Here is a 26,081-nt window from a genome sequence, read left to right as displayed (position 1 = left end):
ACAATTTTAATGGACAGTTTGTGTTCCGGCGTGAGTCATAAAGTCAACAAAGAGCTGAAAAAAGCTCAACTTGATTTATTTCATCATGCAGAAATTCATCCTAATCATAAACAAGTGTTGGAAGGTTGTGTTTCCATAGAAATGCGACATTGTTGCCATGCTACAATGCTTGCGAGAGTGATAAAATACTATTTTTGTCCTTAATGGCATAACTGCTGTCCAGTGTCCTGCAGATATCTTCAGAGATACAGATTTCTAATCTGAGACTACACACACTAAGTACAAATGATAATAAATGACTATAATATATAACTATATCTCAATTAAGTTTTACATCAGTGTGGATAAGTTGCTTCCTGATGAAGATGGATGGGTGGAGTAAGTGTTGTTGGAAAAGTCAGCTTTACAAACTGAATTTAAAAGGATGTATTATACTTTTTATTCTTCTAACTCCCTTCTGATTGGCTGCCCCTTGTAAACATAAGGCTTGAACAGCAGGTCGGTGAGGCCTACCTGCCAGAGCTGCGTACCTGAAATCACCATAATAAGAGTTTACAAAGAGAAAAACCAGGATCCCAATATTTGCAGCATTGACTTTTTCATACACTGACGTACTTATTTAAATTGATGATGGTCGCCTAACTATGACAGAAAATGAAAAAAACACAATAAGTCCACTTTAAATAACAACATTGTAACTGACAGTACATACACACATAAGTATGAGTACCTGAAGTGCACTGTTACTACCCTTATGGTGTACTTGTCAAAACCGTCAAAAAGATGTCCACCTTTCCCCTTGACATGTCACTATCTGGGCTTTGCAGTGGAAAAGAAGGGACAAACAACAGTCAGTCAGTAGGGAGTGATCCACTGCATGTGTTATGAAGCCATTACATATTTATGGATGATAAATTGTTGGTTTCATTGAATATTTCCCAAACTGTGGGGCAAAGAACCAAAGCAGGTAAAAATATGGAGTGCAACTCCACTAACAAAGGTTAGCAGTCTTTATTTTCACAACCTGGGTCCTATTTTATTATTAATATTTGATAACAAATGAATTCTTTGCCGGCTTCTTTGTTTGAGTGCATGACAGAAAACAGAAGTGTTTAGTACTGAGAGCATCTCGGAAGAAAATGTGGCAGCTGTCAACATGAAAAATGCCAGCCATAATTCTGCTATGTGCACAGTTTCCCACGATCAGTTAGGAACACTGTACTCTCCAAATTCAAGCAATGCACAACTACAAAGAGTAACATAATAAAGTAAATGCAAGTATCTAAACTGAGACATGGCGAATGAACTAAGGCCAGCAATTACATCTGGAAATATACGCAGCTTAGCAGTGTTTAGGAAAAGGCTACAATTTTGGCAGATTTCTGTTTTCAGCGTTAGCACCTGATGGTTCAGCCAATACCCTTCAACGCATTCAGAGGCAACTCTCATTTTCTAAGATGCTCTGTGCACAGTTGATGCTGCCTCTTTGCATCCCATTTCCATCCAACATCTCATTTTTCTTTCCTATTCTGACTTAATCAACGTCAAATCTCTTGTCACTGACGTCTTCTCTGTCTGTTCTGGGGTCGTACCACTGATGCCCTCACCTCTGGATTTCCACGTGTGGACGTGAAAGTGGTGAGGTCTCAGAATAGAGATGTGCCACCAACATATGTATTTTTACAGCAATGATCCTAACTGGCAGCTCCTCCTCTAGAATACAGTTCCAATAATATCTGGTGATTTGATGGTCAACATCTGTGATGCATAAGATTACATCATAGATGTGTTCTGACATATTGCCTTACAGTGAGATACAGTTATTAGCTGCTATAACCAGTGAAAGAATTGATTGCAGTTTGTTCAGCCGTCAAATCTTTTCTTCGATATCAAACAGGATTTCTAGCTAAAAACTGAACATTTAGAAGCTACATTTAATCTCCAAACAGAACTCCCAAGAACACACGCTAATGAGCATCAACTAGCAGCACAATACTTGTGTAATTGGTCACGAAAGGTGAAGGATCTGATGTGCTTTCTCCTCTCGGTTTTGCAAAAGATCAAAGGTGGCATTTAAAGAAACGATCTCTTGTTGATAAGCCGCTCGGGACTGGATGAACTAATTATTCTCTATGATCTGTCCTGGAGTGGCATGCAAAGGCAGCAAAGGAGTAGGAGGTTAAGAACTTTTATTCTGTTTGCACCAAACACAAATGAAACAGACGACTGGAAAAGCAGGTCCCAAAAAATATATCTCACAAAGGGAGGAGAATATTAATACCTTCAAAGCTTTTCCACTGGAGCTTTGACACTGTTTGTGTACTTATAGATTAAGTACTTGTCGCACCTCAGAAAAAAAACAAATGCGTGGAACCGCCCTAAAATCTCTAAAATGCTGAAAGAAGAAAATTATGAACAAAAATATTAATCCAACTGAGGGATTGTTAACTTTAGGCTGGACTATTCTAATTCGGTTCTATTAGGTCTCTGAAGAGCCTTCAGCCAATCCCAAATCGATTTTAAAATCCTTCATGTTATAGTAAATATAAAAAGCCGAGATGACAGAGGTTCATTAATATCTTTAATACCCCATCAACCATTTTATCCAAGTTCCTCTCAGAGTTCAGGTGTATTTGTGATTCCTTTCTAAACGTGGAAAGAAAGGCAGGTCCTTTAGCGACTAGAATTCTTTCCTGTGGAATCAGCCTAAGCTCACCTATTCTCTTGGTGAGCTTTCATTCTGAAATGCATTGAGCGCCACGCTTTTCAGTGTCTAAGGTAGTCTGATAGGGTTCAATAGTTCTTCACATCTGAAACAGGCACAGACAAAAGTGAAATGATGGTGTCAACACTGACATAAGACATGTAACAGATATGTCTGAGAAGGCTTTTTTGCCTTTATCTAAAATAAAATAGTACGTTAGTGTGTAGAGTCAGAAAAATCACAATAAGGCTAAAATATGTGGAGAAGGAATTCTTGACCGAGCGTCAGGAGTGAGAATGTGTTAGTTTAACCTTAGAGCCCACAGGTCATTTAGAACCGTGTGTTCAAATATATTAATTTAAAATGAACTTGTCTTTTTTCCTGTAGTGTGTGCCTTGCCTCTGTGCTCTCTCCTTCTGAGTCTCCCGGCTCCTGTTCTGCAGCGACCTGCTCCAATGTGCACATATTTAGTTTGTTTCTTCGTTACTTTGTTTGCGTTTCCCTCACTTCAGCCATGGAGACAGATGGCTGCCCTCCCTGAATGTGGCTCTGTTGGAGGTGTCCTCATGTTAAAAGGGAATTAGTTCTCTCCAGTATTGTCAGGTGTTGTTGGATTTCTCCCTGTGATATTTTTAAGTTTTTGCCTCAGAGTCTAAAGTACCCACAGTTGACTGATGTTATTGCAAACTAAGAGTATGAATATATATGAATAAAACTGAATTTAACCTATTCAGTAACCTGAATAATGTCTCATTGAAACCCTGTGACAGTAACAACCTCCACATTAAACCTAATATAATATTGTAGGGTGTCATTCCCATGCTAGCTGAATCTAGTTTAAAACTGGCACTAGGTGGGTCATTAATCTAAATTCATAAGATAAGAAACATAACAATGGAATTTAAAAACTAGTTATGACTAAAATGTCTGCTGCTGGCATCAGAAGAAGGTGAAGAGAGGAAAAAAGGGGGGGGAAAGACTAAAACAAACCCATGATTCAAAGAAATATTACAAAAGTGGCAAAGGACCTCTAATCTATGAGGACAAATTGAAGGTTTCTTCAGATAGAAAGCACTCGAGGTGACTGTGAGCCACAAACATGTCAGTTCAAAGAGAAATTCATGCAGCGGGGCACTAAACGAAGAACTAAATGGAACCATGAACCATTTCTTGTTCTTTTTCTGACATTTTCAATAGCTCTTTAACTTTCAATGCCAACTAGAACCACTAATTCCAAGTAAACACGCACCTGTAGTTGTAATAGTTCAATGTCGCACTGAACTCACTTAACAAAGCAGCCACTTTGTGTAAGGTCCCAAATTTACCTCCTAAGAAGTGCCGTCAAAAGACAGATTTGATTCATGAACGAGCGCTGATGAGCTTTATTGTTTAAGGAGACAGAGTCACAGATGGGAGATGAGATAATTTAACATAAACTTAATGGCTCCTGATGGAAACTTCTCACTTCTGTCAGCCTCCTGCCAGGTAGGTCAGTAAGTTAACTGGGATTCTGTGTTTTGCTCAAGGGCTCTCCTCTCAGCACGGGGCCGTGAACCCACTCGCACCCCCACATTAAGCCAAAGTGAACTAAGCTTGTGGCATTTAAGAGGCCCAAGAAACAAATCAGAAATGAGAATGTGAAATAACCCAAAGAACAATGAACACAAAAGCAGATCTCAGTTGTGACTGTTTGTGAGTGTAGATACTTATTTCCCATCTAGGGACAAAACTATGGACACCACAAACTAACTGTTAGGGTTAAGACTGTGCTGTAGAGTCCACACGTATATAGAACATGCATTTATTCATTAGTATAAAGGAGGGACAATGGACTGATTGCTATACTGTCAAAAAAATTACAGGAACACTTTTTAACACGTCTGAGAGTATAACAACAAATCAAATACATTTGTGGGACGTTGATCTGAGCAAGTAGCAGAGGGAAGTGTTGATCTGTTTTTATAAAATTAACAACACCAGCAGTAGAGGGGCAACGATGAGACAACTCCCAGAACAGAAATGATTTTGCAGGTGGACATTGTTCCCCTTCTCATCTTTTCTGTCTGTTTTTCACTAGTTTTGAGGGTCAGTGTCACTACTGGTAGTGGCACAGGTAGTCCAAGAAGGTGGCCTGATGTCATGTAGTTAGCCCTGTGTTCACTGCCCAGCACCTTGGAGCTTGACTGGTATTGCCAGCACCAGAAATGGAAAAGAACCCTGAATATGTGTGACAAACATGAAGGGGTCTGAAGGGCAGTCTTACACTGCCTGTAACATTGTTCAGTATGACTGGTTTGTTGCTGGGGCAGGGGGGCATATCCATGGACCACAGCCTTCTGTAGGGTAGGACACATCTTCATCTCAGCCATATATTTCCTGATACCATTGTTCATATTTTGCACTCTTCCCATTGTAGAGCACTTAATGATATATGGACTGTGTTAACGTTTATTTAGTCTTGCTGCCCGATCAACCAATTTATTAAGATCACACAGCCTCACGGATTCTCTCATTACATACTAGAGGTTGCAGGACGTAGAGAGCAGCTTAAAGCATGAATGCAAACACAAACAAATTGAGATGATTATCACTTCAGGTGCTCATCAAATTTTCAGGCTTCATTAACTGGTAAGTGAATGGTAAACAGACTGGTTCCTATATAGCGCGATTCTACTCTGAGCACTCAAAGCACTTTCCATAACTTGCCTCATTCAACCATTCAGACCCATTCATACAAGCACCTTTCTATGCAAGTGCTTTCTATCTACCATGCACGCACATTCATACACTGATGGATGCATCGGAGCAACATGGGCTTTCTAAATCTAAGCAGGTTGTTTTCTATGTATGTTTTAACTACATTGATTTTTCATGTAATCTATAAATAAAAATAGTCAAATTGTCATTGTAAAGCAGCCACATTCACTGTGTTCACATGCTTTTAGGTCACAAAGTGAAAACAATATGAATATTACAAAGCAAAAGCTCAGAGTGTTTAGACAACAGCTGTTTCCAACTTATGTTTAATTTACCTGAGTTATTATGAGAATCACTGGTAATAACTAACTTTTCTAACTAATCTAACAAAGTCACCCGATGTGCAGTAGAACTAAAAGACACTTAGTTAGAAATTAAATGCAAGGAAAATGTAATTACAATACATTCATTTTCACAAGTTAAAGCATTTCTTATAGTGAACATAAACTAGAAATATATCATACTAATTAAGCCTATGCCTGTGATAAAAATATTTTCTGTGTGTGTGTGTGTGTGTGTGTGTGTGTGTGTGTGTGTGTGTACTTGCAGAAAAATTACGAGGCTACAATGTCGTTCTTAGTCTAAAGTCTGATTTGATATGTACAAAACTATATTCCCTATTAGTTGCTTTATTCAAAAATAGATTTTATTGCTGCAGTTATATTCTCCAGGGTTTATGTCTCTGCACAGCCTAAAATGTACTTCTTAGCATACAGTGATTTGAGGCAAAATGACAAACAGGCCAGAAATGACATTTGCAGTACTCAGACCCCAGTCGACCGCAAACCACCCTCAGGTGTTTGGTACTATAATAATGAATCTTTTTAACTTGCAGTACCATATCTTGGAACTAAAACCTTTCTGCAACAGCAGAAGTCATAGCTAGATTTGAAGAAGCCAGTGAAGAAAAGGAGTTTCCCAGATCAAAGCAGAAATCCTTAAGGAGCGCAAAATTGGTGCAAATTGCTGTGGCATGACTTGAAACTCAACCAACCCAGAGCAGTAAAGAGGGAGAGAAAGCATCATTACATGAAGGAAAGTGGAGAGAGAGAGAGGGGGGAACAGGAAATGTCAATGTGTCTGTATCTGTGTTTGGGATTTGGCTGTTTTGTATTTCTTGTGCTCTCTAGGGTTGAACCGCTACTAAATACAATGAACTGATTCTAAAATGTATGCAAGGCATGCAATATGTTTTTGTAGTGAGTGTGTAAGAGCAGCGTAAAGAGACAGCAGAAAGAGTCTTCCTACCTCGTGAAGTTTCACTCTCACTTTGTTGTAGGCTTTCAGCCAGCGAACTTTGGACGGAGAGCAGGGTGGAGGGCCATCTACGAAGAGACTGAGGACCAAGAAGAGATCAGCTTTTGGACACATAGACAAGACCGAAATCAATCAACATAAAATTAAATGTCTTCTTGGCTAAATCTGGTCAGCCAGTCATATATTTAGTTTAAAAATAATCCCTGAAAATTTGGCTGTTTTTATTCTGGCTGAACTGGTCTCAATTTAGCCCAGTTTGAGCATCGTTTTGGACACTATGTAGTCTTAATACAGATCCAGCAATCCCATCCAGCAAAACTCATTGAAGACAATGTTGCCAGATATATTGGCTGTCTGAAAGATGAAAGGACATCTAGAAAAGTCATAGCTGTAAAGGGTTTGGGTTTGCCTCTGGAAAGGTCATCTTTTCAACAAGTATTTATTGGGTAGGTTGTCGTCACTACTTTGTTACTAAAAGCCAATAATTCCTACTGGTATCTCACAAACTAAATGCTGTGTACAGTGATGGATATTTTGGTTAGGATTACCAGCTCAATTACTTTGAATATTTTTAAAAATGACAATGCAAGACCCACATACCCATTTGTCTGTCTCTTGTTATCGCAGTTGTCCAAGGTTGGTTTAGGAAGGATGTCTGAAGAGTCCTTTAAATCTTTCTTAGAACCAGGCTCTGGCAGTGCATGCACGTCCTTTTCAGCATCGTCCTCTTCTTCCTTGTTCCAGTTGGACGGCTGGTTTTGGAGAGGAGGGCGAGGCTTACTGGGGTGGCAGGACTCTACATGTCGGCGCTCTTCAGGCTCAGAGCTCAGCTGAGAGCTGACTGGGCTGAGGTTGCCTGACGAATCAAAGTGGCTGCTGTCTGGAGGGCTGTAGACAGCAACATCACAATTTAGAATACGGAGGTGATTTAGACAGAAAAATAGTATAAATGTCCAGGTTTTATTCCAAAATCAATATGGAAATCTGCAATTTACAAAATGGTAGTAAGGAACTGATTGATTGTGGACATTTTATTTGCTTTAATACTGAAAAAAAAGTTCAGTTTGCAATGGCAGACATGATTTTGGAATGAAACATTAAAGGATCAAAGGGGAATATAAGGGTCAAAGGATACTCTTTATCATATCACAAAGAATATCACACACAACAAGGAAAACTAAGAGGGTTCAGGAAGATAAGTTGATTAAATACATTTCTGTAATAGTCAGGTCAAGAGAGGTTCCACCAGGATTGCAAAGTTGATGGTCATGACTATGTGACTATCTGCCATCACTGGAAACTTCGTGCATTTTTGGTTGATGTGTCATTTTTACTAATTTTGCAGTCTGCTTCTCCTTGTTCTGCATGTTGCTATCTTTTCTGACACCACCACTTGTTAAAAATTGTGCACAACTTTTAAGAGCATGTGCAAGTTTAAAGCAATGTTGGCATGTTAGTAAAGAAAAAGTTAACCTGTTTAAGTAATAGGGATAAAACTGATAAATCTCATAAGTCATCGACTCAGGGGCTGGAAGACTGAGACTCCTGGCTCTGTGCTTTAACTTGCACGATTTACTTTCTGTTGGGTGTGGGCCAAACCACTTCTCCTTGCTCCTTTTATTCCAGAGTCCAGCCTGCCTCTACGGTGTACGCTGTAATGCCATGATAAATCTATCAGTTTGATTCATATAAACAAATTGGCTAAGGCTTGGAAATAATTCAGAGAACTGCAGGGGACAGAGGAAGGAGGGGCTTTTTAACCACCTCACCAGTGGAAAGGTAATAAATAAGAGCCGCCGGTTTCGTCATTCATTTTGCTTCCATCACTGTCACAAAAGCTATTACTGAGGTGGTGTAAGCACAAAATAGCTGCAGTACATTTACACTTGATGGTTAGCACTTTCTAAACATGTTATCATTTCCTGTGCCTCGATCATGTCAGATATCTGGTAACTGGTTTCCATGTATGGCTATGGAGCCATACAAGAGTTGCAGAATGAGAATGGGACTGGCGTGTCCTAATGAAAACTAATTAGGGAAAAGGGGGGAAAATGGGAAAAGAAAAGCGGGAAAAGGGCTGTACATTTATCTATGCTAGCATGATAAATGAAGAATGCCATTTATCATGTACATTGCACTAGCCTTTTCATAGCTTCCTTCGTTAACTGTTCCTTTGGTTGATCCATTTCCAGTTCTGCATGCACGACATCAGGTGCGTTTACTTCACTCTTATCTAACTCACATGGGGTGACCATTAACTGAGGTGTATCCAAACTTTCTATTTGGGAAACAGAGTGCGAAGGAACACCAGACAGAGGTGACTGTGCTAAGCTGTCACAGCTTCCTGTTTTTGAAGTTTCTGTTGGTCCTTCTGTATCACTGCCATCTTCACTTTCAGTTTCTCCAGAACCTGGGGAAGGTTGATCAGGTTCTGGATCGTCACATTCAGCAGGTTTTGGAGTTTCAGACTGAGGCTCTACGCTGACCACAGGAGGGGTGGATTCAGGTCTGGGAGAGTCAGAGTTACCAAACATTGAGGTAAGTTTCATGCCGAACACAGATGAAACAGATGCTTCCTCCTTTCCAGTTGACTTTTCATCATGGAAAATACCAGCTGAAAGGCTTTTAAAACCAGAAAATAGACCACCATCAGTTTGTTGTGTCTGAGGTGCCTTTGAAGCAGTGGCTGGAGATGTTGAGGTGGAGAAAAGGGATCCAATCGATGATGTACCTTCAGCAGCTACAGACAAAAAGCCTAATTTTGGGGCAGTGAGACCTGGAATTTCAAAGATGCCCTTGTTTTCTGGAGCTGTGGGGGGTGGTGCTGCTTTGTCAGACACTGCAGTAACTGGCCCTTCTGAATGCTCTACATGTTCATCATCCCCTGATTGTTTCTCAGTAGTTTGAATAATAGATTCAGTGAGAGAATTTCCTTCTGCTTCCGTTTCTTTTTGTTCCGTCTCCTCCACCAAACCTTTTTCAGGAAGTTCAGATTCTGTGCTCTTGACATGTCCATCTTCAGATAAAGGTATCTCTGGTTTTTCAGTGATTGCACAGTCTGTCACACTAGCAGAAAGCTCATCAGGTCTACACTGTGTACCAGACTGTTGAGTTTCCTCAGGTTTTGTTGTCTCGGGACCTTTGAACATACCAAGTAAGTCACTTGTAAGAGATTCTGAAGCAATACTACTTGGAAGGCCAAAAAATGAGCTTTTCTGTTGTTGCTGTTGCTGTTGCTGTTGCGGTTGTGGTGGTGGCTGACGAGGCGCAGGTGATGAACCAAAAAGTGAGGCAGCTGAACTTGAAAAAAATCCACCAACAGTTGGTGATTTACTTTGTGTATTTGGGGCAGAGAACATAGACATAAACCCAGAAAATGGAGCTGGTTCAGGTGGCTTTTGTGGCCCTGGCTGTCTTGGACCAGCCATTCTTGGCCCACTCATTCGTGGTGCTCCCATTCGCGGCCCACCCATTCTTGGTACTCCCATTCTTTGGACTTGTGGACCAAGAGGCCTGGTCATACCCGGCCTAGGTTGTTGTTGTGGTGGAGGAGTTGAAGGAGCAAGAGGTGGAATTGAGTTGGTACCAATGGTTTTTTCTTCATTTGTTGAAGAGGCCACTCCTGCCAAAGGTGAACTTTCAGATACCTTTTCTGCAGGTTCTGTAGTAGCATGCTCTAATTCTGCCTCAGTTAGTTCCTTCATTGTCTCACCAGATGTGACTTTAAAGTCTGCCAAAGGTGTACTTTCATAGACTTTATCTCCAGGTTCTGTAGTAGCATGCTCTAATTCTGCCTCAGTTATTTCTTTTATTGTCTCACTAGATGCGATTTTTGAGTCTTCTTGGACAGCTTTTTCAGAATCTGAAACTGCAGTAACTACAGACTCTGCAGTAACGGTTTCTGGTTTTTGTACCACAGAATCAACTACATTGGTATGTTCAGTGGATTTTTCCTCATCTGTCATTACCTTTTGTTCATCAGCAACTTTTTCCAGCTCACTAGTTAATTTTTCTATAACTGCCTTTACTGTATTTTCTTCACTAGCATCTTCTGAAGTGTGCTCAGTTGATTCTTCTATTTCCAGAACAGCTTTTTGTTCAAAGCTGTCAACTTTCAAAGGCTCTTCAGTTAGTTTTTCTACATCTGCAACTACTGTCTTTTTTTCTGCAGCAACTTTCAAAGCCTCCTCAGATGTTTTTTCTATACCTGTAACACTAGTTTCATCTTCATCAGCAACCTTCAGTAGCTCCTCACTTGGTTTTTCAATCTCTGAAATTGCTAGCTCTGCATTAGTAACAGCCTTATCTTCAACTTTATTTGAACTTGGGTTCTTGTCGGTAGACTCACTAGAAACTTGCAATGCCATTTGCATAGTGTCATTTTTCTCTGAAAGACTTTTGATATCAGCTGTCTCTGCTTCGTCACCTGTGGACTTACTTTCGTCTTTCAAGCTATCAAGTTCTGATTCTGCAAATTTTCTCTCAACATCTACGCTGTCTTTTATCTCTTTATTTTCTTTTTCCGTTTCCGACTCTGCCTGACAAACTTGTTTTTCAGCCTCCACAAGTGTCTCTTTAGAAGTCGTGACATGAGTGTCCACAGTGGAAGCTTTAACCGTGTCTGATGCGTTTTCATCAAAGGGCAATTTCTGTTGTATTGTGGTTTTATTTTCTATATCTCGATCTGTCGAGGGAACAGACATTTTCGTAACATTTTGATCGATGTCTGCAGTTGAGTCTTTGACATCTTGGCATGCCTGTTCTATTTGAGATTCCATCCGAATTGACGATGTAGAAAGAAGCTCTGGGGATATAATTTTTTTGTTCTCAACACAGTCACTCCTTTCTTGTTCTGAGTCATCCTTTGTGCCTTGAGGTTTCACTTGTTCTGAGGCAATTTCCTCCTTATCTGATGATACAGAAAGAGGCTCTGGAGAGACACTTTTTATCTTCTCAACGTGGTCATTCTTTCCTTCTTCCAAGTTATCCTTTGTGTCTGGAGGTTTGACTAGTTCTGAAACAATCTCTTCCTTTACAAAAGCAGTTGTTTCTTGTTCGGGTTTGGTTTCCTCCAAGAAAGACATCCCAAAAAGACCAAACCCAGTTTTAGATTTGTTACTATCAGAACTCCCACCAAGTGAAAACACAGAGGAAACTTTGAAACCTTCTGATTCAGGTGGTTTAGAAACTGGTAATTGTGCTTCTGATGCTTGTTGGCTTTGTCCACCAAACATCGAAAACAGTCCTTTTCCTGTTATCTCTGAACTGCTGGGTCTTGGTGGTGTAACAGTTGGCCCAGGTGGGCGTACTCTAGGACTAGTTTGAGACTGGGCACCAAGACCACCAAACTTTGAAAACAAACCTGCTCCAGGGGTTTCTTTATTTGTAGTAGAACCAGGGAGTATGCCACCAAATATAGAAGATCCAGTAGAAGGTGCCCTTGGTGTAGCACTACCCATAGGTTGACCTCTGGGACTGGGTGGTTGCTGAGGTGCAGATGAACCAAACATGGAAAACAGACCCTTTCCTGGAGGTTCTTTGGGTGGAGGACCTCTAGGTCGCACACTTCCAACAGTTGGACCTCTTGGAGCAGGTGATGCTTGACTACTGGCTCCACCAAACATGGAGAATAAACCTTTTCCCTGTGGCTCTTGTGGTGTTGGTGTTGTTTCTTTGGATCCAGGTGAAGATGGGGTACTTGACCCACCAAACATTGAAAGCAATCCTGTCCCAGGAGCGTCTTTGGCAGATGAGCCAGGAAGAATACCACCAAGTAATGATATACCAGGGGAGGAAGTCTGCTGTGAGTTTGGAGTAGAGCCACTAAATAAAGAAAATAATCCTTTACCTGCTTGTTCATCCTCAGGTTGATCAACCTTGCCAGCAGAACTGTCCTCCTTGGAAACTATTATTTCCTCTGTGAGAGGTTTGACAGGACTGGGCTTAGGTTCAGACAAGGAGACATCCCTTTGAGTTTCATCATAAAGTGGTTGGACTTTTTCAGGCAATTTTGCATCTGAGACTGAAGGTAATTCTTCTGGTGACACATTTTCATGTGACTGTACTCCTTCAGACAGTACGATTTCTGAAGATGTGCTCTCCCTCTTATTAGCTAGAGCGTCAAGTGTTTCAGGAGCATTGGAGGATTTTATTACTGAAGTTGTATTGCCAATCTGGCCAGCCAGATCACCGAGTTGTTCAACCACATCAAGTGTTGTATTGTCTGGAACTGATAATTTTGCATCCTTGGAAGTCAGTTCAGTTTGTGGCTCGTTGGCTTCAGTACTCTCTGATATTCCTTCAGCTCTAGAGAGCACATCATCTGTAGTTGAACATTTTTCAGTCATGATGTGCTGTGAGTCTCTCTCTGCAAGAGTACTACTTTCTGCAGTCAGTATAAGTGGCATTTCTGGTGAAGAGGTCTTGATTTGTTCTAATTCAGTGGATAGCTCTGTGCTACATATTTCTGTAGCTCTAGCCTCCTTAGATATCTCAGACTCTGAAACAGAATAAGGTAAAGAATCTTTATATTCTACATCGGGAGCAGTTTCTTTAGAAACACTGGCCTCTGGGATTTCAGGCGTGCTACATTCACTAAACTCATGCTCATTTGTCTCTTCTTCTGGTGAACTTGCTGCCGAGACAAAAATATGGGGCAGCCTGATATAAGGTTTTTGGTCACCTGGTTCAATTTGTGTCTCAGGTATTTCAGAGCCAATGCCAATGTAAATTGACTTTTGATGTTGACTTTTATCCTGTGATCCATTAGACAAAGAATTTTCACCACACTCAGTATTGCCATCGGAAGACTCTGTGGCTACAGTTTGTTTGGAATGCTCTAGAATCTCATGCATAGATGTGTCTGATTCTGGTACAAACATTTTATCCGTGATGACAGAACCCTCTTTGCCACCTGCTTCTGATGTAACTTCTGACGGTGTTTGCGAAGGTTCTGCTGAACTGTCAAAACTCAGAATTCCCTTGGGTGGCATGGTATCTGATGGCTTTGTTAGTACCTTTTCAGGAAAAGGCCTTTCTTTATCTTGTTTTTCTTTCTCTGGGATTGCATTTAGCATTGGCGGTGGTTGCTGATATTCTTGAGAAAGAGATGAAGGCAAACCATGTACTGGCAACTCACTGATGTTGGAAACCATAGGCAGTATCACTGGTGACGTTTCAGAGCTTATATCACTTAAAATGGAATCGTTGTTTCTGTGTTCAGATTTGCTTATTAGTGATTGGGTCGGATCCAGCTCTGTCCGTAGGGCTGCAGATTGATCCTTTGTTGATTCAGATGAAAAGGAAGAAGTTACTTTATCTTTAACCACCACTGATCTAGAGTCTTCAAAAGATTTTGTTTGTGTAACTGGATAGGTAATTTCTTTCCTGTTTGATATGTCATTATTTTCACTGGTCAATCTAGAACCAAAGTTAGCTTGGTCAGTAACAGGCAGAGAACTTGACACAATAAGACTTTGTGAGCTTAAAGCAGTTTTTCCTTGAAGCCCAGCAGGGGTTACTGGGGGGGTGGTCTGTTTAATATCAGCTGTCACCTGTGTTCCAGTAAATTGCGTCCTTTGGTCCTCGGATGTAGACATAAGCTGGTGGGACGGAGCAGCAGCTGGCATTGTACTGGCAGATGGTTGCGATCCAGCACCGCTGAATAATGAAATCAAACCCTTAACAGAGGTAGACCTTGCTGCTGTCACAGATACCTCTGGTTGTTGCAATTGAGCCCCAAAGTCTTGGTTAGGAAAGCTACTCTTTAATGGTTGTGCACGCACAGGATCACATTTTGTAGACTGTTGGGATATAGATGTGCTAATGTTCAAAGATTCAGTTGGTGTGGAATATTGTTGGACAGTGACATGTGTTTGAGTTTGAGTAGACTGTTTTGATAGTTCAAGAGATCCTGTCACAGATGCCTCTGGTTGTTGCAATTCAGCCCCAAAGTTCTGGTTAGGAAAGTTGCTCTTTAATGGTTGTACAGGTAGTGGATCACATTTTGTGGATGGTTGGGATACAGATGTGCTTACCTTTAAAGGTACGGTTGGTGTGGAATACTGCTTATAAGTGACAGGGGTTTGGTATTGACTAGAATGTTTTGACAGTTCAAGAGGTCCTTTTGAAAAATCTTCTGTTGCCATACTTTGTACAGGTTGTATGCCAGAAGACTGTGGAGAAGGTTCAGGTCTAGGCCTACCATCTGGTTGCTGACTAAGTGAAAGATTATGAACATTGTGTGTGGTGGGATCATTTTGGATTGTACCATACAGTTGATGGGTAGATGCAGAAGGCAATGCATGTCCATTACTTGATACTATTTCACTGTTTGGCAGGATTTCTTCAGTGCTCTCATAGCTGTCCACAGTTGCCTGCTTAATAAGAATTTTGGGTCTAGATAAAATGTCAAACTGAACACTTGGATCATGTCTTTCCACCTTTAAAGGTATTGGCTGAGATGTAACAATTGCTGGAGTCCAACCAGTTTTAGCACTAGAATGTTGATATTGGTGTTGCACAGCTGAATGTTGGGTTTGCTGCTGCTGAGACAGTGGATCATGTTTTTTGTAATCAACATTTGCACAACTGAGCGGTTGATATGCATTGTTTAGTGAAGATCTCTTGGGTTCCTCTATAGCCTGAGGAGGCTGTGTCTTCATTTGAACAGGTACAGGAGATAACACTGAAGTAGTCAATGACTCAGAGTTTATTCCTGTTCCCAACTGCCATCTAGAATTTATTCCAGGTTGGATGGTAGAGTTTTTATCAGGTAAATATTCCCTGTATTGCAAAGGCTTCTGAGTATCTTCTCTGATATCTTCAGTACTGGCTGCAGGTGTGTATGGTTGGTGACAGTAGATACCATTTTGAGATTGTGACGAAATATAAGAAGAAGAAAAATCCTTTGTATTTTGATCTCTAACAACTGTGATTTTGTTTTGAAGATCTACAGTTAGGTTCACAATACCATCTGGTGTTTCCCTTTCTAACGGCCTTTCGGTTTTCCTTCTTTCAAACATTTCTTTTTTTGCTTTAACATTTGAAAAGTTCATGGGCTCTTCAGCTTTTGGCTCAATTTGATTACTTAAAGCACTAGGCTTTAGGCTGTCTTTTGCTGAGAAGTTCACTGGTTTATTTTGTTGCCACATGTCCTTAGAGATGGCATTTGGCCCAGAAAATACATCATTACATTGGTAGGGAAATATATTTGTGTGCAATCTCTCAGTTTTGCTGATTCTACTCAAAACTTGTCTTCCTTGTTGATTTGCAGATTGTGTCACTATAAGTGGTACACCAACAGAACCATTTCTTATCATATTTGCCTTGTTTTTGATCAGTGGCACAACTCCAGTTGACAAGGTATCAGGCACTGTTTCAGACCATTTCTCCTGTGGTTTTGGAGACATGTCTAGGTAGCTTTTGATAGAATTAGCAGGTGCAGATATTTCTTGACATCCACTTTGAACATATCCTTGTTGTATTGGCACCTGTGAGCCAGCCACTGTTGGCTGCCTTTTAGTTTGTATCTGAGATAGGTGGGTTTCCACAATTAGTGGTACACCAACAGAATCCCCTTGTGAATATGAAAAGCCTGACGGTCTTATCCTTACCAGTGATACTGGATCTGAATAGTTTACCATCGCATCTGATTTACCTGTCTTTGTTGACATATCGATTGTGCTTTTAATAGAGTTTGCTGGAGATGTAGCAGGTGATTTCATTTGGGTAATGACTGATAGCTGTGAAGTTATCTGATTTGAATGGAGAAAGGCCTCAGATTTTCTGTGCCATGGTTGTTGACACAGAATAGAACCTGAGTGATTTTGAAGCTTATTCATATCTGTTTGCTGAGCATTTGCATTTGAACTTCTTAAGTTACCAAGAGGTACTTCAGATGGGCTATCAACAACTAATGGTATGCCAACAGAATTATTTCGTACAAATTCATGTGCACTTGGCTTGCTTCTTGTTAGTGGTAGAGCTTCAGAAAGAGTATCATTCGTTCCCACTTCTAGATGTGCCTCCTTAAATTTGGCAGAAGATTTAGAAGTCATGTCTAGTGTGGCCTTAACTGCATTGGCTGGTGCTGTGGCTTGACAGAGTGTTTTGCCAGTTTCAAGAGATTCTGTAAACTGTCCAAGAAGAGGTCGCTGCCTTGGTAATGATATCCTCCTATCACCACATAAAGTCTCCTCTTTTGTGTTAGAAGATCTTATTTGAATCGTTCCAACAGTAAGAGGAAGCTTTTTCTCAACAGGAACGGAATTAGTATACTCTATTGTTTGTTCCGTTGGCTCTTGAAATTCTGCCTTATTTGACAAGTCAATGGATTCGTGACAACTGAGACTTTTGTCTGTCTTTTCAGAAGGTAATGTTTTTCTCTTTGTCAGTGGCAGTGCCTCACAGATAGGAACAGTTGGCACAACAGTTTGCTGAGTCTGCTGGGTTGTTTTCTTTTTAGACATATCTAATGTAGGTTTAATTGAGTTTGCTGGTGAAGTGTTCTTCTGATATTGCTCAGCTGTTCCATTAGACTGATAAGGAGGAGTTGTGGATATCTGTGGGCTCAGCTGCATTTGCAGGCCCACACCAACAGAGCAATTTGGTTGTGGTTCCTGAGTAGCTACTTGTTTTCTGAAAATTGGGCTTAATAGTGGTGAGGTACATACAGGTTGTGCTGATTTCATTGTTGCAGTTTGTTTAAGACCACTATTGAGGCCAGAGGCTTTACTAGAAACATCAGTAACTGAAGAGCTAACACTACTGTGAGAACTCTCTGACAATTTGGAGGTAGAAGACGGCTTGGGTGAATTGTCTGCTTCAACTTTAGTGCAGTTTGTCTCAGTCATTATATGGGTACTCTGAGAGCCTGGGAGCATTTGGATATGAACTACAGAAGTTACATGGCTGGTTGTAACTTCTGGCCTGGACAATCTTCTCTCTGATTTCTTGTGAGGATCAGCATGCCTGTGATCAGTCTGAGAACATGTTGGACTTTGCTGTAATGTGTTCATTGTGCCATATTCTGAATCAGGCCATTCAACTTCATCTTCCTTAGTTTGTTTGGTAAGATCTACAGCAATGGTAGTCTGGCCAGTCAAGTCAGTGTTCGCCTGAGTATCAATGGACTGTTTCTCTTTGAATCTTTTTAACTTGTACTTTGTGAAGTCAACAACTTCAATTCTCTGTGCAGACTTTACTCTGTCATCGGTTGCACCTTTTTGTTTGACATTTTTGATTTGTTTCATTGTGGCAGAACAGTCTATGACTTTATTGCATATTTGAGAGCTGGCAGTGGTTAAAAGTGATGTCCGATTTCTATTGTAAAGGTAAGCTTCACTGTATGTATCCGAGCTGTCATTTAAAATATGTAACTGGGGTGTAAGTTGCTGAGAGGATTTTTGTGGTTGATTTTGAGACAGGGAAGCACTTTCATCAGTTGCTAAAGAACTGTTCACGTTGCTAATGCTAGACATCCCAGTGACTGTGATTTGATTTGGTTGTGATAATACTCTGGGTCTCTCTGCTTGAGAGGGCTGTCTTGCAAGCCTATGTCGCTGTGGTGAAACTGAAGGTACAGTTGAGGTAGATGTCGTGGATGAAATCTTAATAGAAACTGCCTGTGATGGAGATGCTGCAGAGCTGACACCTGTACTAACAGCTGGTGGTGTCGGGAGTTTCCTTCCTGAATGCACAGGTCCTGGTATTTTTTGAGCTGATGGGCTCCCTGAAAGAATCCTTGATGTCTCTGAAACCTTGTTAGACACTGGTGGTGATGTAGCAGGTGTTGATGACTGTATTCCAGTTTTACTTGTATCAGTCTTGGAAGGCCTTTTAACAGCTTCTCCAGCAGCTGAAACTATAGAGCTTGACTTTTGTCTTGGTGGTTCTGCAAGTACATCCTCTGCAGGTGCAATCCTGATTTCAGGAATTTGGGAGTGTCTATTTGGAAAGATTTGTGTTGAACGATACCTTGGAGAATGTGCTGATGAGGTTGTATTTACATCTGCTATTGCCTGATTCTTCCAATATGGCCCTCCATGTCCACCTTTCAGTGACTTTAAAGTCATATCAGCGGCCTCTATTGGTTCCTCTTGATGGTCATGAGTATTTTGTAACGATTCTACATTGATCTTTTTTAGCTTGTACACAGAAAAGTCTACAGGTTGTTCTGCTTGGGAAGATAGCGATTCCTGAAACATTTGAGAAAAGCTTTCCAAATTCATGTTCATTATTTTCTCACCCTTTTTGAGTGCAGAGGTTAGGTTCACAGGAGCATCAGAAAGAACTAACCCATTCTGCTGGTCACCTTGAATCCAGAAGCCTTCATTTTCAGTGTAAAAGGGGATTTTAAAACCACAAAGGGTAACTTTATCCCTTTCTTTTTGTTTCAGAATTTTAGCAATATTTTCAGTGATATTTCCAAGAGCTTGTACATCCTCCGGTGTAGCACAGGCATAGAGATGTTTACCAGCTCTGTCAGTTAAAAGAGAATAAATGTAATCCTCATTTGTATAGACATAATATCCACAGTCCCCAGCCTCAGCTGGCCACCACAGCCCTTGTTCCAATAGTAAAAGCCATTGTTGATACCACTCAGAGTCCTTAAATAGCATTTGTTCTTCTGCATCTCCTGTAATGCCTGCAGATCTGCTTAAATCCAGGGCACCACGTCTTAAATCCATTGGACCCTTTTTTGTGGCAAGTTGTTTTAAAAACTCAGTTGCTGATTTCAAATCAAAGTCTTTATCTTTTAAATGACTAACAGTAGTTTCTTCCACCATTTTGCTAAATTCCTGTCCTCTGCATTCAGTGAGCGACTGGCATCTACTTAACTGGGTCTTTGTTTTTTCCGTAGACAGATTCAGCGCACTGCCTCTAACGATCCAAGGTTTAGCATTTCCAGCAAGATTATTCAATTGGTCACAGCTACTCCAGGATTTGTTATCTCTGCAGCTCATGTCAAACAGAATAACATCTTCACCTGGCTCAAGGAAACGATTTCTGCTTCCAAAAAGCTGGGCAGCAGAATCCCTCCAAGGATGCGAGGGTACATTAAAGCCACTAATGTCCATTTCTTTAGGTTTCAAACATGTTTGATTCTCCCATTGAGGTGGTCTAACTGTAGGAGCCATATGCCCTTGGTATGTTTGGTAGCCTTCCTGGACTTGAGTTGCAAGGGATTCAGCAAGGATATAATCATTGAGTTGTTGCCACAAAAGAGCTTCAATAAGACACTGATGCTCATAGAGGTCTGGTGGAATAACACCATGCTCTGTAAAGTTGTATAAAAGATCCTTGTAACCATACTCATCTGCTGTTCCATACAAGAGACGTTGTATTTCCTCAAGATAACGTCGCGTTGGAGAAATTGTAGGATCTTGCAAGCCCTGAGAATGTGTGGCTTCTTTACAAGTCTCAACAGTGGAAGTGACTGGACTGCCACTCGTTAGAGTTGCTGTACTTGAATGGATATCCACCTTACTCTTTGGTAGTAAATGATCGAAGCAGCCTTTTTCATTTTCCTTTCCAGGAGCAGAAGTACTGTCATTGGTGCCTGTTTTTAAAATACTTGATAACAGACTAGGAGACCTGCTACTTGCGCTGGTTTTTTGTTCTTCCTTTCCAAGTTGAGGAGTAGATGGCTGCTGTGTTTTTGATGGTGATTCCTCAGTGGCACTAAAAAGGCTTTTGAGAAAACCTTTTTGAGATGTACTTTTTAAGTCCTTATCTTTATCTCCCACATCTTGGGAGGAATGCATTTCTACAGGTTTAGTTCTCTGAATCTGAGGTCGGCCCTGTCCTGTATGTGGCTGCTTTGGTTCCTGTATTTTCTGATCAGCAGGTGGGGGTGGCGACTGTTCCACAGTACCTGAAATTTTGTTTAAAATGCCAGAGAATAATCCCCCTGATTCAGACTGAGCTGGAGTTTGTCCAGGCTTATCAGATGGCTGACCTCCCTGTACAGGTTGAGGTGACGGTTGTTCCTGTGGTGCGCTGTCACCGGATGCAAGCTTAAGAAAACCTGAGAGCAAGCCTCCACTTTGACTCGGCTGCTGAGTTCCAGTTTGTTGAGAGCCTGTTTTACCAGATTGCTGCTGCTGTTGTTGCTGAGGTGATGTTTGACTGAACAGACCAGACAAAAATCCTCCTTGCTGACCTGTTTGAGATGACTGTTGACCTACAGGTTGGCTGGGTCCAGCTAAATTTGATTTATTGCCTTGTTGAGATGCAGTCTGTGGGGTGGGCTGTTGTGGTGCATTATCACTAGCAGCCAATTTATTAAAAAGCCCTGACAATAGTCCCCCCTGTTGTAGCTCTGGTGCAGAGGCAGCACTTTGCTGAGGTATTTGGTTTTGTCTCCGGAGAGGTTGTCTGTTACCTTGTTGTGGTTGCTGTTGGTTTCTACTGACAGGTGGCTGTTGCTGAGGTGGAGGAGTAGGACCTGTTGAAAATAACCCAGAGAAAAAGCCTCCCTGTTGACTAGATGCTTGTTGAGTAATGTTAGGCCCTGGTCTTTGTGCTTGTTGCTGTTCAGGTTGACTCCCCACTGTAGACTGTGGAGTAGCTGCATCTGTAATTTTGCTAAATAATCCACTGAGCATCCCTGCAGGACTACTGGGGGGTTGCTGTGGTGGGAGTTGTTTTTGCCGTTGTAGGTTTTGCCTATTGGTGGGTTGCTGAATGGGCTGGTTCCCAGGTTTGACAGTCCGCGACTGGTTTTGTGAGTGCTGGGTTTGGTTAGCTGGAGCAGAGTCTTGAGCTCCCATTCCAAAAAGACCAGAGAGGAAGCCACCTTGCTGAGGAGGATGTTCTTGCTGGGAACCAGTTTCTGGGAATTTTAGCAAACCTCCAAACAATCCACTAGGTTGTGGTGTTGTTCCTGTTTCTGTTGGAGGTGGTTTGGGGGGTGTTTGGTCTGTCTGTTGCTGCTGTTTGCTTGGTTTCTGGTCTGAGACTGCAGGCTGTTTTAGCTGTGGGTCAGATGGAGTCCCTCCTGACAAAATCCCTGCTGACTGAGTAGGAGTCATCCCTTGGCTCAAGTTTTGATCAGATCCTTCCATTTTTGCTTTATGGTCAGCCACTTCTGGTTGTAACTCATGGCTAGCAAGATTTGGTTGAGACCCAGACACTGTGTCTGTGGCTTTTTTTAAGATCCCAGATAACAGTCCTACAGATGATGGCTGAGCAGAAGTAGGCTGTTCTTGCTTTGGAGTTGAAATTTGACTAGATTGTCCTCCTGGTAAAGTGGATGAGGACTGATTCGTAGAAGCAGAGACATCAGAGGCAAATTTTAAAAATCCAGACAACAGTCCTCCTGACTGTTGTGTGGCAGACGTTTGCTGTGTTTGGGGAGAAGACTGGGAAGGTGGTGAAAATAGACCTGAGAACAGCCCACCCTGTTGAGACTGAGTGTTTCCTCCTTCAATTTTCATTACAGAAGAATCAGAATCAGTTGATCCAAGTTTCAACAATCCAGAAAGAAATCCTTGAGTCTGTGAGGCTTCTGGTTGCGATTCATCTTGTTCCACAGATTTGGGAGGACTTTGATTTTTAGATGTCGCAGTTGATTCAGACTGAACATCTGGCTTGGACTGGGAATCTTTTTCAGATGACATTTGCTCTTGGCACAAAGGTTCTGTTTTGCAAACGGTGCCCTCTGTGATATCAGACACTATTTGTTCAGTTTGGTCAGTAGGTTTGGTTAATATCACGGTGGGAGTCATTTGTTGCTTCATGGTTTCCTTAGCTGGTTCATTTGGGGTTACTTTAAAAAGGTTTGAAAACCACCCAGTTTCTGTGTTTCCTTTGGGTAAACTTTCAAGAAGTGCTGCACGACTTGGAGAGGGTGTTCTTGTAGGGGTTGGGGTTGGACTCTTTGGCGTGGCACTGGCATCTTCACCAGATGCAAACTTAAGAATCCCTGATAGCATGCCCCCTTCTGCCTGTGGTGGGGCTGTTGTTGTGGAAATATTTTCTGAGAAAAATGGAAGTTTGAGTTTGGTACCTAAAAATGACTCATCTGCAGGCTTGGTGTCACTCTGCTGGGAACTTTCTGGAGGAGTTGTTGACATTAGTGAAGAAAGAGACTTTTTAAAAGGACTGAAAAATCCTGCTTCCTCTGAACTGCTTTCAGGTTTTGGTTCAGGTACTGGTGAAGATTTTCTTTGCTTAACATCAGGTAGTTCACCAGAGGACTCTGTCTCTGGAAGAAGCTCTACTGATCCACTACCAGTTTCTTGGAAAAACTCGATTGATCCACTTCCTGTATCTGACAAAAGATCAACTGATCCACTGCCAGAGCCTGTTCTCATTTCACCTGATAATTGCCGGTCTGTTTGTGATCCCTCTCTAATAGTACTCACCGTTTTGTTTACAGGGCCTTGCTGGGAGTCATTGATTGGAGCAGATGCACTTCTTTGCTCTGATGGCTGAGGTGATGGGTCTCTAGATGGTGGTGCACTAGAAAAAAGTCTCAAAGGACTAAGTCTTCCTAACATGGATTCAAAACCAGATGTAGCTTGTTTAGAACCGCTTCCTTGTGAATCTGTACTAAGTGTCGCCGTCTGACTGGCGTCAGCTTGCTGGTTGGATTCGGAAGATTGAAATGGCAAAAGAGACTGAAGGGAAAACTTTTTTTCTGATGTGGGTTCCTGAGAGGCAGGTGGAACTATAGCTACGGGTGGGGAAGTACCACCACTTTTGGGAATAAATGAAAGCAGCTTTGAAATGCCCGACTCAGGTTGGGGTGATGATTGAGAGGTAGGTGGTTCTGTGGCAGTAGCACCAGAGGTTTCTGTGACTTCAGTATTCGCTTTGGGGATCAAAGAGAGAAGTTTTGAAATACCAGAGTCTGCTTGGGTTGGTTGGGGAGATGGAGTTGTACCAGTAGCATCTCCCTCAGTGGCAGGCTTTGATCCTGTTATTGTACTAAACAATGAACTCATTGCATTCTTTACTCCAGCTATGCCCTGTTCAACAGCACTATCCTCCTTAGTATCAACTTTGACATCGTCATTACTACTCTCTTTAGGTTGCACAACTTTAGCATCAGTTGGCAGTGCTGGGAGTTTTCGTCTAACTGGTTTAGGCATTGATTCGTAGTTGCTGATCTCCTCTTCTTTTACAGCTAAGTATTCCGACACCGAGTGAACTAAACTCTTTAGTTCATCCATTGGATCTATATATTCTTCACCTGGTTCCTTCACCGGCGACAACATAGGATCTTGTCCATGACTTGACCTCCTTTTACTTGAAAAGTCTTCTCCGTAAGGCGGCATATACTTGCCAGGGTAGTAATAACTTTCATATTCATAGCAAGTATCTCCCTCAGTGAATGTCAGGTCATCTAATTCCTCCTCAGAGCCAAAGGAATACTGCATCTCATCTGAACCAACTGAGTTATATTCCCCTCTCTCCCTGATCCTTTCAGCCTCTTCCCGAGCAGCTTCCTCCTCACGAAAAGCTGCATAGTTCTCAAGTGTGTCTTCTAAAGCAGTTTTGGCCCACAGTCTAGTTTTGAAAAGTAGACTCTCTCTATCTGACAGCTGTCGTAGCTGTTTAGCAGAGGGTATTATATCAATTTCAGGAGGTGACGATTCATCCTCAAAGCTGCCGGCTTCCTTGTAGACTAACCGCACTTCTCCACTGCCGAAGGCACGCCTCCGTCTGTGTGTCCTGCCATCCAGCTCCAGCAGGTCCTCTGGGAAATGTGCATCACATTCCACTGTCTGATAGAATCTGCTGACTCTGGACTCGGATGGACTGTCACTAATTTTATAGATGATGCTTTTGTCCTCATCCTCCCACATTTTCTGCTCAGCATCCAAGTAATCGTCCAAGACACCAGAGTCAGGCACTTTGTATTTACTCTCCCAGTCCTCCACACCCATACCTGAATCAACAGGGATTATTTTTACTCCACCCTTACTGTTTGATTTCCTAAAAATAAAGTTAAAAGTACCAAGTGGGAAGCAGCAGAGGACGATGCAAAGAAAAAAGAAAGAAAAAGATATTAAGCATTAGACATGAACCAAAAGCAACAGATCATGCAGAAAAGAAAAGCACTGTAGAATACCTGTGTAGTAAAAAAGAAAACAAAAGACAAGAAATACAGACAGAGGAAAAAGTATGTGATAGTGTGCAAATTTTCATGGTCCAATTTTTTTGTCAGAAAGTTATGCTTTGACATATGTCAGTTGTGATTGAGAAGTTTTCTATTTTCGCAAAACAAGTTGGGTATAATGGCTTTTCTCCGATTTTGGCAATACATTATATAAAAAAATATTGGTTTCCCATGGCAACACACTCTTTAAATAGAGTAAAAAATAAAACAGTGTGCATCTTATGAGCTACAACACTCATAAAAACCTTTCCTGATTTCAACCTTCAGTGATCTGCCTTTCAAGGTCACCTTATTGTGCGCCTCTGGACTAGTTCCAGTGTAGCTGCCATTTATAGGTCACTCTGTGGAAGTCCTGCGATCACTATTTGCTCATGCACATTTGCATTTCCATCATAGAATTCAAACAAACATCTGTGTCAAGGGTCATTACAGGTGAGGAGAGCTGTCTACAATGTGGACGCAAAATAGCACAGTCAGGTCAGGAGGTCAGATACACAACAAAAGACATGCTAGGATTTGTGTGTGTGTGTAATTCACAGGGTTATGCACCCTCAATTTGTCCTTCATTGTGCCACTGTCAGCTTGGCTTTCTACTGTGACATGCTGAGGCATCCATGGGGAGACATTTGATGAAAACAAAATTAACTGTGGTGCTTTCATGAATGCCGCAGCAACACCATCTTCAATCATCACTGCTGTACTTGCTATAATTTCTTTCCTAGATTTTTGTCCTCTTTCCCAAATTGATATTCAAGTCAGTGGGACGCCTTTTGAGAGAGCGGTGGAGATGCATCTGAAGTCGGAGTGGTCAGAGAGAGATTTAATTGAAAGGGCTACCATTCATTTATATCAGATTTGGCTTTTGATTTTGATCTTAGGCGGTGAGTTACTCAAACATAAAAATGTTCAATCAATTAGACTTAACATACTTCAGTAAAAAAGTTTTGACAGAAGACAGTATTTTTATATATGCAGTGAGAGCATAGTTCACTCAAAAAGTGCCACTTCTGCTATCAAACTGTTGCCATTTAAAACAGGAGGGTAAAACATAAGGCCTGGGGCCCAGAATCGGCTCAGCAAAAATTCAAATCTGGCCCACTTGATGTCTTTGGAAAATGTAGAGAAGGGCATAGACTTTAGACTTTTCATTACAAAAGAAATGAAATAATAAAGAATCAAATTACAGAAAAGTTCCTATTTTTCACTTCATCTACTAGTGAAATGTTTTTATTG

At 41.4% G+C, this 26,081-nt stretch overlaps 1 protein-coding gene across 1 annotated transcript in view; it reads right to left on the bottom strand.

The window, feature by feature from the left end:
* The window catches only part of unc13ba (unc-13 homolog Ba (C. elegans)), a 184,722-nt gene that overhangs the window by 107,878 nt on the left and 50,763 nt on the right, over window positions 1-26,081 (bottom strand). Inside the window, exons 10-11 of the mRNA XM_086315494.1 lie at window positions 7,319-7,606; window positions 6,710-6,797 (exon numbers count right to left, since the gene is read on the bottom strand). Of these exons, the coding sequence (XP_086171620.1) occupies window positions 6,710-6,797; window positions 7,319-7,606 (376 nt within the window). The remainder of the gene's footprint in view (window positions 1-6,709; window positions 6,798-7,318; window positions 7,607-26,081) is intronic.

This window comes from Aulonocara sp. 'chitande type north' Nkhata Bay, linkage group LG12 (assembly GCF_057382095.1).
Source record: "Aulonocara sp. 'chitande type north' Nkhata Bay isolate Kocher_YH1m ecotype deep benthic linkage group LG12, A_spYH_male_GT1.1, whole genome shotgun sequence".
NCBI classification, from domain to species: Eukaryota; Metazoa; Chordata; class Actinopteri; order Cichliformes; family Cichlidae; genus Aulonocara; species Aulonocara sp. 'chitande type north' Nkhata Bay.
The sequence above is the reverse complement of the archived record's forward strand: the minus strand, read 5'-3'. Positions and strand labels throughout refer to the sequence as shown.